Below are 20,275 nucleotides of genomic sequence, written 5' to 3'. Positions count from 1 at the left end.
TTCAGGTGTGATGCTCTGTGGTTGCCATCTGGAAATTCTTAATTTTCTTTTTGAATTTGGATTTTGTAAGTGCGGTCTGAAGGGATGTCAAGCATGCGCTAGAAAGGACTGGAGCCTTGGCTCACACACGGCTCCACCTCCTGCCACCTCCCGCATCCCTGGGACAGGCTCTGTCTGCCTTTATCTCCCTGCCCCTGCCCCGTGACCACTGTCACCTCAAACTTCAGCAGGGCCTGGGTGCAGCCGGAAAGAGCAGGGTCATGCACTCATGCCTCAAGGCATCTCGGGTGGGGCATGGCAGTGGGCAGCTGCCCACCGGAAGGGGAGCCCAGCCACCCAGTTGCTCTGGCTGTGGGACAAGGTCTGCAGATACCTGTGAGGGTCTGTGCTCTCAAGCGTCCAAGGTGTTTGCCTTTGGGAATATGACATTAAACACCAGGAGGAGTGGAGAAAGACGGCAGAAGAAAGGAAAAATGCATTTCTATTTTAATACCTTTAATGACACTCTTCCCTGCCTTTTGAACCGGCTCCCCAGTATTTACATTTTGCACCGAGCCCCACAAATTATGTAGCCGGCCCTGCCCCTAACCCCACCCCTTCCCTGACACATCCCAGATTGTATGTCCCAGAGGGAGTGGGTCTGAAGATAGGCTGGGAATGTCACCGGGCTCTGGACCTGCCTTGGCCCAGGGGACAGGAAACCATAGTGGATATGGCCCCAAGGTTGTCTGAGGCCCTGGCCTGACCTCCAGAGCTGGGGAGTGCTTCCACACTGACCTCTCTGTTTGCATATCTGGGGAACCAGCTTCTAGAATCACTTTGCAGTGACCTCTGGGAACAGGAGCAGTGAAGAATCACAGAGCAGGTGTAAGGAGAGGCCCCACATTCAACCTTCCCTCTGCTCACTGGGCCTGGGCCAGGTTGGGGTCAGCACCCAGAATCCAGGCAGGCCTGAGCAAGAGGAGACTCCCCACCCTGGGTACCACTCCCTCCCAAGATGCTAGTTCTTCTGGTCTGGCTAGTTGGGGTTCCTCCCTGAAACTCTCCCACACAGCTGGGGCCTGCAGGGCCTCTGGTCCCAAACACACAATAGTTACAGTATTATTACCCTGTCTCGCTCCATCCCTCAGGAGATAGGTGTTTTCAGGTCCTTTTGGCAAAAGAGGCAGCTGAAGTTCAGAGAGGGAGTCCCAGTTGCTTGCAGTCACACAGCAAGAGGATGGCACAGGCAGGATTAAAATTTCAGTCTGTCCAATTTCAGAATTGATACTTTGATGCTCCTTCCTTTATTATAAAACAGATCTCTCAGAGGCTCAGAGAGGTGAAGACACTTCCTTGGGGTCACACAGCAAACCCTAAGCAGGGCTGGGATTTCAAGGCTGGAAGGCTGGAAGGCAAGGAGGCAGGGGCCCAGTGCTGGATGACTTCACAAGTAGTCATTCACTTTCTCTCTGTGAGCCTCAGCATGATGCCAAGTGACGTCACCTATATGACTGAGGTGCTAGTCATTATTGGGAATAGGGGTGCCCAACGGGGTCTGGGGGAATAGATAATATCTTTATGGACACAGCCGCTATTTTTCCCTGGCACAGAAACATCTTATCTATGAGCCGGGAAAAACAAAGGAAGGTTAGAGATGTAGCTTATATAATGATATAATATAGCATAATAATATAAATGTTATTATATAATAAACATAACCTATATAAATACTATAATATAACACAGCCTAACGTAACATAGGCAGTCAGTTATATGAGCCTGGATATGGGGGTGCTTAGTCATTTTGCGGTTCGCAGGATGTTCTTGTTTGTTTCAGAATTCAGACGCGGTCATGCAGTGGTCCTGAGTGTGTCCCCCTCCAGCATGTCACAGTGTGGCCCTGGCTGGGGTTGGTGTTCAGTGTTGGTGTTGGTGTGTAACAGAACCCCACGGCCTCACTGTGGGTGCCTGGCCAACTCCCTGATGTCAGGGGCTGCTTTTCTTCTTTACCTGGAAGACTGCCCAGCTCCCTCACTGGTCTCCTGGCCTTCTCTCTCCTTCCAGAATCCTTTCCTTTTTTACACAGAGGCCACAGTGACAGTCTTTCTTTTTTTTCTCTCTCTCTCTTTTCTTTTTTTAAGTATAATTTACATTTAGCGAAGTATATAAGTATACAGCTGTGTAATTCTTTTTTTTTTTTTAAAGATTTTTATTTATTTATTTGTCAGAGAGAGAGAGAGCACAAGCAGGGGGAGCGGCAGGCAGAAGGAGAAGCAGGCTCCCCGCTGAGCAAGGAGCCTAATGTGGGACTCAATTCCAGGCCCTGGAGGTCATGACCTGAGCCGAAGGCAGATGCTTAACCCACTGAGCCACCCAGGCGTCCCCAGCTGGGTAATTCTTTACAAATTTGTACACACATATAACTACTGCCTGGAGGAAGATAGTGGGGACTCATCACCATCGCTCCTTTGGGACAATGGAATCCCTGTTCTGTTCTAGAACTTCATGTAAATGGAGTTACATGGTATGGTTTATTTGCGTAAGGCTTCTGAGCTCTACATAAATTTCGAGATTCATCCATGGGGCTGTAGACACCAGTAGTTGGCTTGTTTTCACTGCTGAGTGATATTTCCCATGGGGTGAATGACCCACTCATTCTTTTCCATTCCCTTCTTGATGGATATTTGCCTTCGTTCCCAGATTTTGATCCTATTAAAAAGCAAGTCTGATTGTATCCTCTTCCCCCACCTCTGGCTGATTTAGACCCTCTTAACGTTTATCCACCTTTCTTAGAATTCACTGAAATCTCTTCATGGGGCCTGTAATGTCCTGACCGGTCTAGCCCCTGCCTGGCTCTTGGGCGTCAGGGTCCACCTTCCTCCTCTTTGTCCTCTGAGCTCCCTCTGCTTTGTAATCGGCTCTGCCCCCCGTCTTTGAACCACAGCTTGAAGGACACCTTCCGGCAAGCTTCACTGACCAACCAGCCTCCACCCCTAGACTCCATACCTCCTTGGAGCTCCCTACACTTCTCCCTTCACTGTTCCTTGTATATAACAGTTTGTGTGATCACTTAATATCTGTCTCCCCCATCAGACAGTAAGCTCCGTGAGGACAGGCATTGGTTCTGTCTTGCCCTCCAACAGTTGCCCAAACCAAAGCTTGCCGCCCGTTAAGTACTCATGAAATATTTCCGGAGTGCTGAGTGTCGAGTAGACCCATTCTGAACCTCAGTACTTTCCCCTCTACCCCCCCCCCCAAACCCACAGACTTTCTCCTGGGGACTGTCAGGGAACCTTGCCTCCTGCCCTTTCCCTCCTCAGCAGCTGTGGGTGACACACCCAGGGGTGGGTGCCCCGCCCCACGGCGGACGCTGATTTGGCCTGGTTGGGCAAGGCCAGGGTTGCCTGGGGGGAGGTTACTCATCCTGGGCTCAGGTAAGAGGGCCCAGGTTGGGAGGCGGCACACTCAGGGGGGACGCCGAGGGAGCAGGACAGAGCCATGGACCCTGCCAGGAAAGTAGGCGCCCAGGCAGTGATCCGGACGACAGGGCAGCTGTTGCTTCTGCTCCTTCTTGGAGGAGGTGGGTCTGTGGCCAGAAGGGGATGGAGGGGGTACAGTAGGGGCTCTAGAAAGGAGCTGTCTCCTACAGGGGGAGCTGTGGGGAGGATCTCCCATCCTGAGCAGAGGGGGCTGTGGGAAAGATCATCTGCTCTGGTCGAGGGGGCTGTGGGAGAGATCCCCCACTTTGGGCAGAGGGGGCTGTGGGAGATGAGTCCTGCCCTGGGGGACTGTGGGACAAGTTCTTCCATCCTGAGTAGATGGGGGCTGTGGGAAGGATCCCCTGCCCTGGTCAGAAGGGGCAGTGGGAAGGGATTCCTCACTGAGCTGCCTGGACTGTGGGAAGAGTTTTCTGCCATCATGAATGGAGGACTGTGAAAAGGTGTCCCTCCCATCCAGAGCCGGGATCCCCCATCTTGAGCGTAAGGGACTGTGGGAAGGATGCTCCCACTGCAGACATAGGGGGCTTGAAGAAGAGGGGCACCAGCTTTGTGGGGAGGTTTTCCTTACTCCTGTCCTGGAAAACAGTGGGCAACAGCATTGTCCCGTCCCGGGGACAGAGGGCATGGGAAGGACCATTTCTCCTTTCCGGGAGGAGGCTTCAGTAGGGATCCCTTAGTTCTACTCGGCCCTGCATCCCCAGGAGCGCAAGCCCTGGAGTGCTACAGCTGCGTGCAGAAAGCGGATGACGGATGCTCTCCGCAGAAGACCAAGACGGTGAAGTGCGCGCCGGGCGTGGACGTCTGCACAGAGGCCGTGGGGGCGGTGGAGACCAGTGAGTGGGGCCCTCTGGTCCATTCCTACCCCTACACGCTCCCCCAGCCAGGCCCTGCCTCCTTTTGTCCGCCCCTTCTGAATGGGCCCACATCCATTCCGCGCCCTCCAAGCGTCCCTTTCAGCCTGGCTGGAAGCCCTTCAACACAACCACGCCGTTAGGGCGCGGGACTGAGGGGTGAGTGGGGTGAACTGGGAGAGCCCGGATTTGGGACCCGGTCCGCTTCGAGGGCACACCCTATCCATTTCCGCCCCGCCCCTGAGACCTCCCTACTCACCCTGTCCCTGCCAGAATCCTCTATCCAGGTAGGCCCGTGATCATGCAGACCCCTCTCGAGGTCTCCTGCTAGGTTCCCTAGACTGAGGCTCCGCCCCGCTGGCTCACCCCCGGGGGGAATGCCGCCCCTATCTAAGGCTACAGCTCCTGGGAGTCCCCACCTGTCTCTGCTCCTGTGCCCTTTCTGTCAGTCTCCCAGTTCCTTCTTAGGATGCTTTCTGCGGTTCCGTTCCTCTGTCGCCCGGCCCCGTCCTACTCCACTCTTGGCCCTCCCCCCTCGGTTGTGTCCAGAGTCTGTCAGCCTGTCTGTTCCCTCGGACTCAGCTCTTTGAGGTTCTGCCCCTCCGTCTGTCGTTCGATCGGCTTTCTGAGGCCCCTGCCCTTCGACCCTGGCCCGGCTGTCTTCTGGGGGGGGGAAGGGGGGTCCACTAGAGGCCCTGCCCCGAGGCCCCGCCCCTGACTCCGCCCCCTCCCCCCTCCGCAGTCCACGGGCAGTTCTCGGTGGCAGTGCGGGGCTGCGGTTCGGGACTCCCGGGCAAGAATGACCGCGGCCTGGACCTTCACGGGCTTCTGGCCTTCATTCAGCTGCAGCAGTGCTCCCAGGACCGCTGCAACACCAAACTCAACCTCACGTCGCGAGCGCTCAACCCCTCAGGTCGGTGGGGGCGGGGCCCTAGGCTCGGGGGCGGAGCCACACCGCCGCTGAGCCACTAAGGTGATCCCAACCCGGAGGCGGGAGAACGCGGCACGGGCTGGGGGCGGGGCCACGCGACGGCAGGCGGGGCTTCATCGCGGGAGGCCCCGTGGGGTGGGACGCTAGGGGCGGGGCCATGGGGAGGGAGAGAGGCCACTGGGTGGGGGCGGGCCACACCCTGGGCGGGGCTAGGGGGACTGAGCCCGGAGTCCGTCGGGGGGCGGAGACGTGCTTCCGGAACCTTCTGGACCCCTTCCCTCCAACCCGCGGCCCTCGCAGGCAACGAGAGTGCGTACCCGCCCAACGGTGCCGAGTGCTACAGCTGCGTGGGGCTGAGCCGCAAGGCGTGCCAGGGCACGGCGCCGCCCGTCGTGAGCTGCTACAACGCCAGCGACCGCGTCTACAAGGGCTGCTTCGACGGTAACGTCACCCTGACGGCAGGTGAGCGAGTCGGGAGCTCGGGGTCCACGGGAGTTGTGGTAGCCTCTCTGAGGCCTCATGGGCGGTGGGTAGCCCTTTACCCGAAGAGTTCCTCCACCTCCAACACGTTCTGGAAACTGTAGGCCTAAGTTCTTGTCTGATGCTAGAGCGTCAGGAGAGATGCAGCTCTATCCCCAACGTAGCACGGGGCTGCGGATGCTTTTGCCCTAGAGGGTTTTTTGGTGAAATACATTTCCGTAGAGGCGTGCCAGGTGCAGAATGGCACGATGTGTTATGGGAAATGGAAGCCTCCAAGCTTCTAGATTGCAGGGACTCTAGTTCCGACTCCTTAAAACTCAAGGGGTTCGCCCCCGCCCCAACCACTTAGGAGAGAGGTAGTTCATCCTGCTGGCCTCTCTCTGCCTCGGGGAGCCCTGGGGGATGTTTTTCAGACGCCTCTTCTGCCTGGGAGATGTAGTTCTGAACTCTTAAGCCAAAATTTTGGCAGGGGTGGGGGTGGAAGGGAGAGAGATGGGGGAAAAAATGAGGAGAGGGCTGTAGGGAAAGTTTGTTGGGCTCTTTGGTCTTGTGAGAGGTGTATCCCTGTCCAAACTTCCCCAACTTTTCTCCCAAGGCATTGTGGGACTTGTAGTTCATCCTGCACACTTTTCCTCTCAAAAGTGGGAAATGTGGTTCACCATGTGCCAGAGACAGTGGGACAGAGTTTCTCAAAGTGGGGCCTGAATTGAGACTTTGGATTAATGGATGCCGAGCCCTTCTGCCCCCCGTTTTGGGCGTTCTTGCCCTTGTCTTGCCCCTATCTGCAACCCTACCCCCACCGACCTACCTGTGTCTCCCTCCTGCAGCGAATGTGACTGTATCCTTGCCTGTTCGGGGCTGTGTCCAGGACGAGTTCTGCACCCGGGATGCGGTGACAGGCCCAGGGTTCACACTCAGTGGCTCCTGCTGCCAGGGGTCCCGCTGTAACTCGGACCTCCACAACAAGACCTTTTTCTCCCCTCGAATCCCACCCCTTGTCCTGTTGCCCGCTCGTAAGCCCACCACTCTGGCCCCAACCACCTCTGTCACTGCTTCCACCCCAGCCCCAACCACTCCTGTCTCTACCACCAAACCCGCCTCAGCGCCAACCAGCCAGACTTCTCCACAGGAAGTACATCCGGAGACCTCGTGGAAAGAGGAATCTAGCTTGGCCGCAGGTGCTGCTGGCCACCAGGACCGTAGTAATATGGGGCAGTATTCTACAAAAGACGTGGCCTATGGTAAAGGCTCTGCAACTTTCTCCATTGGGTTGGCGTCACTTCTGTTGGCTGTGACTGCTGGCAACTTACTATGAGTTTTCCCATCTAGAAACCTCCGTCTTGCCCTATTCCCTGGCCCTGGGCACCCTCTCTTGCCGTTACTTCCCTTTCCCTGACCGGACTGGGCTGGCCCAGCGTCTGTTCTTCCAATCTCCCCCACTCTCCCCAGCTTCTGCTGCACTGGTTTGCGGCCTTGGGAAATAAAGTTACCATTGTATATATCCTGCCAGGGTGTTGCAGCTTTTCGAAGGCAGCAAATGCATCTCCCTCATCTTTGTCTCTCCCTCCTCTCCTCTTGGTGCCTGGGACCGAGAAAAGTCAGGGCTGTCACAGGGAAAATGGGAGAAACAATGATAAGCTTCCTGTTCGCCTTCTTATAGCCAATCTGGAATATGGGGGGTGGAGCGGGCTAATCATGCCCTCCTCTGCTGGCTGCTGCCCCTGCCCCCCATCTCTGTGGCAATTTTTTTGGCATCCAACTTCCTTACTAGACTGTGAGCTCCTCAAGGGCAGGGACCGTGCCTTATGCCCCTGTGTGGTCAGCTTCTGGCACAGAAAGGTCTCAATAAAAGTTTAATTCCTTTGTATAGTGTTTTGAAGGATTCATTTCTTACACTGACTTCTTAGTGTAACCTCTTAGCTGAGCTAGGGCAGGAATGCCAAGACCTTTAACAGAGAAGCTGAGATCTAGAACCATAGCCCTGGGGGAAGTTGGGGTTTGAACTCCTTTCATCTCCTGGGGTTTAGCCAGCTTGTGGGGCAGTCCCACTGACGAGGGGGATGCCCCGTGAAACCATTAAGCGGTGACGAGGGTGAATGGGGCTTTTAGCAACGTTTGGGACAGAGGGGAGCTTTGTTTAATGGGTCGTACACCCTCCCCAGGCCCCGCCCACCTTGTCTTCTGTTTGGCTTCTTAAGAATCGTTCTGTGGGCTTAGCCACTGTGTCCCACTTGTCCAGAGGTCTCAAGGGTGCTGTTGTCAATCTCTGCTCCATGTTGGGGACTTGGGGTCTGAGCTCCACCTCCATCTCCTCCAATCAGATGAAGGCGTAGAGGCCCCTGGGAGGGAACGCCTGGTTTGGGACTGAGGCCCTGGCCGACTTTGGGACTGCTTGGTGGAAGGGCGACCAGGTGTGGGCAAGAGCAAGATAATAATAGTAATATTTCCAATATCACTATTAATGAGAAAGAGTATGACAACACAATAGTAAATGATGATTATAGGAACAAAATAGGAAATTAATAAGAGCATGAACAACAGTAATAGTAACTATAGTTAAGGAATGTTAATCACTTTTAAAAGTCTTACCACACAGCCAGGCCTGTACTAAGGGTGTTTGCACCTGGAGTCTCATTTAATTTTCCGTATACATTCTCAGATGGGATGATTGGGGAAACTGAGGCTCCGAACGGTAAAGTAATTTACCTACAGCAAGTAATCCGTGTATCAGGTACTGTTTTGTGTGCTGTACTTGGATAAACATACTTAACTTATACAACCATCCTATGAGATAAGTATTAATCATCTGCATTTTACAAGATGAAGAAACCAGACCCGGAGAGGTTGAGAAACTTGCTCCAGGTCACCCAGCTAATAAGCCCTGGAACCCAGATTTGAACCCAAGCAGACCAGCTTTACAGAGCGTGCCCAAGATGGCTGTAACTTTTCCTTCAGCTTGACTAAACTTGAGATAGCCTTCTCTGTGCTTTTATTTTATTTATTTATTTTTTTTAGATTTTTTTTTTTTTTTAATTCGACAAAGACACAGCGAGAGAGGGAACACAAGCAGGGGGAGGGGGAGAGGGAGAAGCAGGCTTCCCGCAGAGCAGGGAGCCCGATGCGGGGCTCGATCCCAGGACCCCAGGATCATGACCTGAGCCGAAGGGCAGGAATGCCAAGACCTTTAACTTTATCTATCTATCTATCTGTCTATCTATCTATCTATCTATTTTTCACATATATTAAAAATATGGGGGGGTGCCTGGGTGGCTCAGTCGTTAAGCGTCTGCCTTCTGCTCAGGTCATGATCCGAGGGTTCTGGGATCGAGCCCCGCATCGGGCTCCTGCTCAGCGGGAAGCCTGCTTCTCCCTCTCTCACTCCCCCTGCTTGTGTTCCCTCTCTAGCTGTCTCTCTCTGTGTCAGATAAATAAATAAAATCTTAAAAAAAAAAAAATATGGAACGCTTCATGAATTTGCATGTGATCCTTGTGAAGGAGGGGCCATGCTAATCTTTTCTGTATGGTTCCAATTTAAGTATATGTGCTGCCGAAGTGAGCACTTACCTATAAATTTTAGATCAGCATTGCCCAACAGAAATATATTGCAAGACATATTTAAATTACATATGTAATTTGAAATTTTCTAGTATCCACATTAAAAAAGTAAAAAAAGGTGTGGTTAATTTTAATAGTATATTTTAACCTCATATATACAAACATCACTTAAATAAGTTATCCATATAAAACCATTATTGATGAGATATCTTATGGGGATTTTGTACCCAGTCTCTGGGATCCCTTGTGTATTTATGCTTACATCACATTTCAACTCGCGCAAGCTATGTGTCAAGTACTCAACATCTAAAGCTCTAGAACTTTGCATAAATAGAAATATACGGCATATCCTCGTTTGTGTAAGGCTTCTTTCATTCCACAGAATGTGGAAATCATGGTTTGTTTTTTTTATTCTTTTATTGATGGATACCTGTGCTGTTTCCAGTTTGAGGCTATTATGGATAAAGCCCGCTATGAATATTCTTGTACACTTACTTTTATGGACGTAAGCTTTCGTTGCTCATGTGTAAATTCTCCGCAGCCGAATTGCTGTGTCAGAGGATTGGCATGTGTTCAGCTTAGGAAGAAACTACCAGACCCTCTTCAAAACCTGTTGTACTGTTAAAAACAGTCCTGCTAATGAATACGAGTTCCTGTAACTCCACATTCTCATCAACGTATGGTGTCGTTCGGAGTTCTTCTAAAAGTTATCCCATCTGTAGATGTGATGTAGTATCTCATGGTGGTTTTCGGGTGCATCTCCCTGAAGACTAATCATGTTGAGTCGTTCCTCACTTGTTTGATGTTCGAGGGGGTAACAGGAGTCACTTTGTGGGGAGCTGAGAAGGTATGACATCAGAGCGCAGGCAAGGGAATGGACTTGACTGTGTAGGCTGACTTCTAGAATTAAGGGCCCACTGGAGGTTATGAGTCATGAATTTAAAGTAAGACTTTCCAGCAGGGTTGTGTGATTTTTCTCCAGCTTTGGTCACTTACATGGGTACAAGGATTGAGCAGGTGGAAAGGGGGACATTGCCAGATTGCCTTGTCAATGGGACAAAGCTGGGGGCTCGAGCGTGCATGCAAAAGAGAGACTGTCGTGATTCAGAATGGATTTAAGGTCGGAAAGGAGGGAAGGTGGGACCTGAGGGATATGACAGAGGGGTCATTCATTCATTTATTCATTTCATACATTTTTTAAAATTAAGTAGGCTCTACGCCCAACTTGGGGCTCGAACTCATGACCTTGAGATCAAGAGTCTCACGTTCCTCCAGCTGAGCCAGCCAGGCACTCCAGATTTCGTACATTTTTTAAAAAAGATTTATTTATCTGAGAGAGAGAGAGAGAGAATGCATGCACGCAGGCGGGGGAGGGGCAGAGGGAGGCAAGCAGACTCGCCCCTTCATACATTTTTATTTAACATGTACCATGGGTCAAGCATCTTGCTGAGTGGTGGGGATACAGCTGTGAACATGAAATCATGGTTTGGGCCCCGGTAAAGACGCACCCTGGCTGAGTTGCTAAGAGCTTAGATCTGGATCCACAATGCTAGCCTTCAAATCTTGATCCCGTGGCTACCATCAGTATAAAGTGGGCAAGTTACTCAAGTCCCTGTGCCTCAGTTTCTTCATCTTTAAAACAGAGGTGACCTACAAAGTAAGAAAATAGTCAAAGAATGATGGGAGTGTGTCAAAAGGACACATCTGAAAGGGGCTGTCTATGACCAAATCTGGGGCAAGTTGAGCACCAAATTAAATGATAGTAAAGGATTATAACCCATTGAATAAACAGGAATCCATGACTACATAGTGATATTAAGGGTGTGAGTAAGTCAGGGCGCCTGGGTGGTTCTGTTGGTTAAGCGTCGGACTCTTGATTTCGGCTCAAGTCATGATCTCAGGGTCGTGAGATCGAGCCCCATGTCAGGATCCATGCTCAGCGCAGAGTCTGCTTGTCCCTCTTCCTCTGCTATCCACCCCCTGCCCCTGCTCTCTCTTTCTCTCAAAATAAATAAATAAAATCTTTTTTTAAAAGGGTGTAAGTCAATAAATAAATAAGCGAAAACTCTTTCTTATAGTCACAAGTCAACAAGTGAATGTAGAGGGAGTGATGGAATCAGAACATCACCATTTAGGAACCTTCATAATAACTGATTCAGGCAGGAGCCAGTAATAGATGCTATACTTTGATTTAAAATAAGAAATACATATTTGGTCTTTGGCCTGGTTTCTGGCACAGAGTTCCTAACACCTGTGGAATTTCCTGAATGATAAGAACAATAAAAGTGTCTTCATATTCATAACAAACCCCTTTCCGTCACACCTGAGTTTATGTTAATGAGGGAACTTTTGGAAAGCGCCGAAGGGTGGGGGCTGGTTGCCTGGGGAACCAGTCAGGTGATTAGATTCATTCCCACCCCGTCTGAGCTCCTGGGAGGGGAGAGGGGCTGGGGATGGAATAATCAGTCCCCAGTAGCCAATGACTTAATCAGTCTTGCCTATGCAGTATGTCCTGCATAAAAACCCCAAAGGATGGGGTTTGGAAAGCTTCTGAGTCGGTGATCTCCTGGAGATGTGGGGGGAGTGGTGCGCTCAGAGAGCATGGAGGCTCCCCCATACCTCGGCCTATGTGTCTTTTCCATCTGGCTGTTCTGAGTTATATCTTTTTATAATAAACCGGTGATGTAGTAAGTAAAATGTTTCTCTGAGTCCTGTGAGCTTCTCCCCATGAGATAATTTCATAGGAAGGAATATTGACATAAAAAGACATCCCCCCACACACACCGCCCGGGGAGGTGCCTGGCTAGCTCAGTCCAAGGAGCTATGACTCTTGATTCAGGGTCGTGAGTTCAAGCCCCACGTGGGACATAGAGATTACTTAAAAATAAAATCCTTAAAAAAGAAAGGAAGGAAGGAAGGAAAGAAAAGAAAGAAAGACCCTGGAAGCACCACTTTAACCGAGTGATCAAAGTTAACATCACTCGTAACGGACAGACACACATCTTGGGCCTCCTGATACGATGTCCCAAGAAACGACACAGCATCGCTTTCCATGGTACTGGGCAAAACATCCTGAACCTAACCGTGTGGGGACATCAGACGCGCCCAAACTGAGGGACCTCCTACTAAGCAAATCACCTCTGCTCCTCAGAAATATCCATGTCATGAAACAAAGGATGACAGAGACCGTGTTCCAGATGAAAGGGGAATAAGGAGCCCTGACCACAGACTGCAGTGCATGAGCCAGAATTTTCTTTTGCTACAAGAGACATGATTTAAGTAACTGGGGAAAAAAAAATCTCAAGAAAGCCCACAAATTAGATAATTGAAGTCCAATGTTAATTGCCTGATTTAGATAAAAATATCTGCTTATAGAAGAGAAAGTCAATGTCAAACATTTAAAAAATAAAAAAATTAAGAGGCAACAATATTACTGTCCTAAAGTAAATAATAATTAGCATCTGCCTCAGAGGGTTGTGGAGATTAAAATGAGTTAATACATGGAATGGTTAGGATGGTACCGGGCATCTAGAAGGTGCTCACTACGTGTTACTGTTTCTTCTGTCTTTATGTCTGTGGCACGTGACAGAGAAGAGATGTTTGCCAGGTAAATGCTTGCTCAGCTTCTTAAGGCCTCCATTGTTTCTAGGTGCCAGGCACTGAGGTAAGCACGTGTTTACAGGCACCCCGGAATGCCCAGAGCAGTCTCGTAGAATAGAACGAGCATTTACTTTTCCAACTTTTATTATTAAAAAAAAAAAAATCTCATGCAGACGCGTTGGAAAGATCACGCAATGCACATTCATTTGCTCTGCCCTTCGATTCAATAACTTGCAACGCTTTTTCAGGCCCACTTCACAACGCTCCATTTTACAGCTGCAAACACTGAGGTACAAACAAGATTACGTCACTTCCTCAAGGTTTCCCAGAGCTGGGGTTTGGACCCAGGGAGTCTGACCCCAGAGGGTGCCCCCAAAACACCTAGTTCCCCTATTGGACAGTGGGGGCCGCACCTGGGGAGGCCCTGCCCTCACCTTCTGCAGCTCACTATGTAGTCTGGTACTGTTCAATACGGTAGCCACTAGCCACGGGTAGTGTATACGTTTGAGTCTAAGTTCATTAACATGAAATAACATTTAAAATTCAGTTCCTCAGTCCCCTTTCAAGCACTCAAATAGCCACACGGGGCCGCTTGGTGGACGGTGCGGATATCAGAATTTCTCTTATCACCGCACTGGACCCCAGGGGGTGAGAGAAAAGACCTACGGTTTCAATCCACGTGGCGGCCATGAAAGCAGCGAGCACTGGGGCCCGGCTAGAGAACACAGTGACAGACTGGGGAGAAGTTTAGCCAGCCGGACATTTCCTCCCCTCCCTCTGTAATCTTTTTTTTTATTTTAAAGATTTTATTTATTTGACAGAGAGAGACACAGCGAGAGAGGGAACACAAGCAGGGGGAGTGGGAGAGGGAGAAGCAGGCTTCCCGCGGAGCTGGGAGCCCGATGCGGGGCTCGATCCCAGGACCCTGGGATCATGACCTGAGCCGAAGGCAGGCGCCCAACGACTGAGCCACCCAGGCGCCCCCCTCTGTAATCTTTTTAAACCTCTCCTCTGTTCCTCCTCTTTAAGCCTGTTCCTTATCTTCATCTCCACCCTGCCTCTGATCTGTCATTACCACGGATTTAGTCCTGAGTGTCCTGTAATCCTATTTGCTTCCACAGTTGTCCGACGAGCTTTGCAGTGGGGCTGAGCCAGAATTGCTTGGAGGCTGGAATCGGTGTCTGTCCTGGGCTTGCTTTAGATTAAGTAAATCCATTCCCGGGAAGTGGCAGGATGAGGAGCTCGAGGTGGGACAGACCCCTGTTCGTGCTCCTATGTTTATGACCTGTGTGGATCTGGGCAGTGACTTCGCTTCTGTGAACCGCCATGGCTAATTTGTAAAAATGGGTGTAATCCCGTGTGCTTCCCCGGGGGAGCGTGAGAATGATGAAGATGAGGTCTGTAAACAGCCCTTGCTGGGAAGAGTGTTTAGTTATTGGTAGCTGCTGTTATTGGCAGACATTTTGTTTGCTTTCTGTTTTCTCCCACTTGTCTGTCTTCGAGGCAATACGTACCTTGCTGGATGCAGAATGCCAAGTACCAAAGCAAGATCTGGGGTTTCGACCCAGTGGATTAGAGATCTACAAGGTGAGGGGCGCCTGGGTGGCTCAGTTGGTTAAATGTCTGCCTTCGGCTCAGGTCATGATCCCGGGGTCCTGGGATGGAGCCTCGCGTCGGGCTCCTTGCTCAGTGGAGAGCCTGCTTCTCTCTTTCCCTCTGTTGCTCCCCCTGCTTGTGTGCTTGCTCTCTCTCTCTCTCTGCCAAATAAATAAAAAATCTTAAAAAAAAAAAGATATCTACAAGGTGAGAGTGTACAGGTCCATCAGGGTCATGACCATGGACTGAAACCCAGCTGGGGTTTGTGGGCCAACGGGCTTTTTTTCCTGACTTACTGGTTCATGTGAAAAATCTGGCTGTGCCACTTCAGTGAAAACACAATGAAATGTGGTTGTTAACCAACAGCCTGATAGGAGGTGCTCATGCATTTGTCGTTCAGTTAAAGACTATCTGGAATATTCCAATCCCCGCTTTAGAAAGAATAATCGGTTGGGGCGCCTGGGTGGCTCAGTTGGTTAAGCGACTGCCTTCGGCTCAGGTCATGATCCTGGAGTCCCTGGATCGAGTCCCGCATCGGGCTCCCTGCTCGGCAGGGAGCCTGCTTCTCCCTCTGACCCTCCCCCGTCTCATGTGTTCTCTCTCTCTCTCAAATAAATAAATAAATAAATCTAAAAAAAAGAAAGAATAATCGGGGCACCTGGGTGGCTCAGTTGGTGGGGCATCTGCCTTAGGCTCAGGTCATGCTCCCAGGGTCCTGGGATCAGGCCCCACGTAGGGTTCCCTGCTCAGCAGGGAGCCTGCTTCTCCCTCTCTCTCTGTCTGCCGCTCCCCCTGCTTGTGCTCTCTCTCAAATAAATAGAAGAAAGAAGAAACTAAGAAAGAGAAAGAAAAAAAAAGGAAGAAAGAATAATCGTTGAGCCCTTGCAAAGCAATCTCTGTAGGACTCTTCCGATGATGATGATGGAGATGTCCTGTAGTCTGTGATGTGCAGTGTGGTAGCTAGGAGCACACGCTGAAAAGTGGTGAGAGGCACCCGGCTGGCTCGGTAGGGTAGAGCGTGTGACTCTTGATCTCGGGGTTGTGCGTTTGAGCTGCACGTTGAGGGTAGAGACTACTTAAAAAAATAATAATCAAATCTTTTTTTTTTAATATTTTATTTATTTATTTGACAGAGAGAGAGATAGCGAGAGCAGGAACACAAGCAGGGTGAGTGGGAGAGGGAGAAGCAGGCTTCGCGCAGAGCAGGGAGCCTGATGCGGGGCTCCATCCCAGGACCCTGGGATCATGACCTGAGCCGAAGACAGACGCTTAACAACTGAGCCACCCAGGCGCCCCATAATAATCAAATCTTAGAAGAAATAAAAGTGGTAAGTGTGAGACACCAAAGTTTTAATTTTAATTAATTTGAATTAAACAGCTACATATGGGTAGTGGCTACCATATTGGATAGCAAAGCTCTCGATGGACAGCCCAAGGTTCCTAATTCAGGATTCAGCATTGACATGAAGTCTCCCTGACTGTGCCGGACTGTTCTTGGGGACTAGTCTGGGCTTTTCAAAATCAGCATGGCCGTGGGCTGGCCCTTTAGTTTCTCTGAAACTCGGTTACCCAGTCTGTCAAGTGGGGGATAATGATGTCCCTTCTGCAGGATGTTGTGAAGTCAGACTAAAATTCTGTGCCAGCCCCACCTTTTCCTGGGTAAGTTACTTCACCTTTCTCCAGCCTCCGATGCATCAACTTTAAGTTGGGAATTAAGATTACCTTCCTCCTAAGACTGTTGCAAGGATTAAGCAGTATCTGCAGAGTCTTTAGAACAGCACCCAGGGCGTGCTACGATCTCAGTATGTGTTTGTCCTTATTATAACGTACTTGCAAAAAGACTGGATAAAAATTGTAGGTCATGGAGTCAATTTAGTCTCCAGCAGTGTTTCTTCTGGGGTTTGTTGCTCTTGGAAGTTATTTTCCTGTGTTATGTTAACAATTTATAAAACCATATTTGCTCTTCTCTTTTGAAGCAAAGTTATGTTTCGTTCGGTGACATTTTCAGATTCGGGGCACCTGGGAGGCTCAGTCGGTTAAGCATCTGCCTTCAGCTCAGGTCATGATCCCAGGGTCCTGGGATCGAGCCCCACGTGGGGCTCCCTGGTCAGTGGGGAGCCTGCTTCTGCCTCCACCCCTTCCCCCTGCTCGTTCTCTCTCTTTTTCTTCGCTCTCTCTCTTGAAAAAATAAATAAAATCTTTTTTTAAAAAAAGAAAAGAAAAATGCCAGATTCTGCAGAACTTAAGTGTTCCTTCGTTGAACTGGACATTAACTTAGAGATGTTTTCAGCACAGTGCTCACCAAAACAGAGGTTTGAGAGAGAAGAAGAGGGAGGAGAAGGAAGAAGAACGCGAAGAGCAGAAGAATCTAGTTCTGATGAAAAGCAACAGAGGCAAAATGACATCCTCTCATCCCTGCCTTTTCCCCCAAGGTCTTTGAGGCCTGTGTTTGTGCTTGAGAGATGGATTTCACCATCAGGCAGGGCTCACTGGGGACCCGGCCGGTGTGACAGGGGACACCATCATGCAGGGCCTGAACTGGCCCTGCTGGTTTCTCTCCTCCCCAGGTTTGTGTTTTCAACGAAGGGCTTATTTAATTTTAATTACATAAGTACTATGTGAAGACCTTTCTCACTGCGAAATTTTAAACAGCACGGAGAGAGCCAAGAGCCCTTTTGAGGGATGGGCAGTCAACCAGGGGTGGAGGTAGGAATTTGGAGGGCAGTGTGGAAATGTTTTTCAGTATGACAAATGCACATCACTTTGACTTGGCCATTTTCCTCCAGGGAATTTATACCACAGGCCTGGCCTCCTGTGGCTGGCAGGAGGTCTGCCCAAGAGATACCAATTCCAGTCGTGCTTGTAATGGCAGAAAATGAGGAATAACCCAGACGTTCCTTAAGAGGAGACTGGTTAAGCTCATCATGCTAAATTCAGAGAGTTTGAGGTCTCTGGGCATTTAAAAAAAAAAACAAACAAAACGAGGCGGGTCCATATGTATTTTCTGGAGAGATCACAAAGATAATATTATTAAGGGAAAAATAAAAATAAGATGCAGAACACTGTGCCGCTTCTGTGTAAAAAAAAAAAAAAGTGATCCAGGGGGCTTCTGGGTGGCTCGGTCAGTGGAGCATCTCACTCTTGGTTTCGGCTTCAGATTGTCTCTCTCTCTCAAATACATAAAAAAAATCTTAAAAAAAAATGATCCAGGGGTGCCTGGGTGGCTCAGTCGTTAAGCGTCTGCCTTCGGCTCAGGTCATGATCCCAGGGTCCTGGGATCGGGCCCCGCATCGGGCTCCCTGCTCCTCGGGAAGCCTGCTTCTCCCTCTCCCACTCCCCCTGATGATGTTCCCTCTCTCGCTGTGTCTCTGTCAAATAAATAAATAAAATCTAAAAAAAAAAAAAAAAGATCCAGGTGTGAATGCTTGTATGGCCTAAAATATTTCAAAATACTGCAAGGCAATCGGTACCCTTGCCTCTGGAAGGAGAATTGGGTGGCCATGGGATGGGGGTGAGGGGAGACTTTTTTATCTTTCCTGATGCATCCATTCTGTTCTTCCCGTGTGATCTTGGACAAGTCACAGGACTTCTCTGAGCCTCGATTTCCCCATTTGGAAAGGGAGGGTCATTACATGAGACACTGGGGTTCTCAGTGTGGAGCTGGACACCAGATGGGCCATTGAAGAGAGGCCTTGCCACCCCAACCCTCCTGGGTCTGGGCCTTTCCCAGGGACTCACCCCCAACTTCCTGCTCCATCCCACCGGAGTCAGGAGCATCGCAGCCCACGGCCTGTGGCCAGATGCGCAGGGGATTTTCCTAAGGCCTTGGCAGTCTGTGGCAAGTGAAAGGCAATGATCCAATCCTTTCCCATACCTTTTCATGCCCACCCACACCCTCATGCCTGGAACCAGTGCGGGTTTCTTCGGGATTCTCCAGAATCATCCTCATCCTCTGCGGAGACCTCCAGTGAGTGTGGGAGGGGCCTCCACACGCGCTTGCTCACCCAGCCTCATACGGGGCCTGTGTAGGAGCCCATCTCGGCTCTGTGTGCAAGGAGCTCCATTGCCTGGGTCCACAGCCCAGCTCCTCCCCCAGTTTGTGACTTGGAGCAAGTCCCTTCATTTTCCCGTGCCTCAGTTTCTTCATCTATAAAACAGAAGCAGTACCTGCTTTATAGGGCTCTTGTGAAGACATAGTAATTAGCTAGTTTGTCTAGATCTGCACTCTGTAATACTGTAGCCACATGGGGCTGCTGAGCCCTTGAAATGTGGCTGGTCCGAATGGAGACGCGCTGGGTTTGGAGACTTAGCAGGAAAAATAAAAGAATGTAAAATACTTCGTTAGTAATGTCCATGCAGATCCCATTCTACAATGATAATATTTTGGAGATGTTGGGTTAATGTGATTAATCTCACCTGTTTGCTTTTTCTAATGTGGTTACTAGAAAATTTAGAAGGACACACGTGGCTTGCATTCTGTTTCTCTCGGATGGTGCTGGTGTAGACGTGCTGGGTGCACGAATTTTCGCTCCTATTACAAGCTGCACTAAAGAGCCCATTTTTTTTTTTTTAATTTATTTGACAGAGACACAGCGAGAGAGAGAGGGAACACAAGCAGGGGGAGTGGGAGAGGGAGAAGCAGGCTTCCTGCTGAGCGGGGAGCCCGACGCGGGGCTCGATCCTAGAACCCTGGGATCACGACCCGAGCTGAAGGCAGACGCCTAACGACCGAGCCACCCAGGAGCCCCCTAAAGAGCCCATTTTTGTTCCAATGGCTACCTGGTTGTTTTCCCAGATTTATTTAGGTATAATTGATGACTAAAACTTATATATATTTAAGCTGCATGAAATGATGATTTGAGACACATGTACGTTGTGAAATATACCACATTCCAGCTAATTAACACATCTGTCACCTCACCTAGTTAACCATTTTTTGTATGTGTGGTGAGAACACTTAAGATTTACTCTCTAGGGAGCCTGGGTGGCTCAGTTGGTTAAGCATCTGACTCTCAATTTCAGCTCAGGTCATGATCTCAGGGTCCTGGAATCAGCTCAGACTCAGCTTGGAGTCTGTCCCTCTCCCTCTGCTCCTCCCCCCCCAACACTCATGCTCTCTTTCAAATAAATAAAATCTTTAAAAAAAAATTTACTCTCTTTGTGGGGTGCCTGGGTGGCTCAGTTGGTTATGCATCTGAGTTTTGATTTCAGCTTAGGTCATGATCTCAGGGTCATAGGATTGAGCCCCCTGTGGGGCTCTGCACTCAGTTGCGAGTCTTCTTCTCTCCCTCTCCCTCTGCCCCTTCCCTTGAGTTTGTGCATTCTCTCTCTCTCTTTCTCTCTGTAAAATAAATAAATCTTAAAAAAAAAAAAAAGATGTAGTCTCTTTGACAAACAAAAATTCTTAAATACAGAGAACAAACTGGTGGTTTCCAGAGGGGAGGTGGGTGGGGGATGGGTGAAATAGGAGATGGGGATGAAGGAGCGCACTTTTGGCCATGAGCACCGAGTGTGTATAGAAGTGTTGAATCACTGTATTGTACACCTGAAACTCATATAACACTCTATGTTAATTATACTTCAATTAAAAATAGAAAAAAGGGGCGCCTGGCTGGCTTAGTCAGAAGAGCGTGTGATTTTTGATGTCAGGGTTGTGAATTTGAGCCCCACGTTGGGTGCAGAGATTAATTAAATAACTAAAACTTTAAAAAAAGGAAAAAAAAAGGGATTTGCTCTCCTAGCAACTTTCAAGTATACAATACGTTTTTCACCATAGTCAC

The 20,275-nt window shown here is 49.8% G+C and overlaps 1 protein-coding gene and 1 non-coding gene across 2 annotated transcripts; one reads left to right on the top strand and one right to left on the bottom strand.

The window, feature by feature from the left end:
* Positions 1–3,336: 3,336 nt before the first annotated feature.
* LYPD3 (LY6/PLAUR domain containing 3) lies at positions 3,337–7,609 on the top strand. Its single transcript, XM_006732008.3, has 5 exons — positions 3,337–3,562; positions 4,187–4,315; positions 5,076–5,246; positions 5,565–5,726; positions 6,572–7,609. Exons 1-5 carry the CDS (start codon positions 3,481–3,483, stop codon positions 7,057–7,059), a joined length of 1,032 nt encoding a protein of 343 aa, XP_006732071.1. The 5' UTR covers positions 3,337–3,480; the 3' UTR covers positions 7,060–7,609.
* A 1,585-nt stretch (positions 7,610–9,194) lies between these two features.
* Positions 9,195–9,304, bottom strand: LOC115940497 (U6 spliceosomal RNA). The gene has a single exon (XR_004075244.1). It is a non-coding gene; the product is annotated as a U6 spliceosomal RNA (small nuclear RNA).
* Between the last annotated feature and the right edge of the window lie 10,971 nt (positions 9,305–20,275).

The sequence above is a fragment of the Leptonychotes weddellii genome, chromosome 16, assembly GCF_054177405.1.
Source record: "Leptonychotes weddellii isolate Sample4059 chromosome 16, ASM5417740v2, whole genome shotgun sequence".
NCBI classification, from domain to species: Eukaryota; Metazoa; Chordata; class Mammalia; order Carnivora; family Phocidae; genus Leptonychotes; species Leptonychotes weddellii.
Note: the sequence above shows the minus strand (reverse complement) of the source record. Positions and strands in the feature narration are given on the sequence as shown.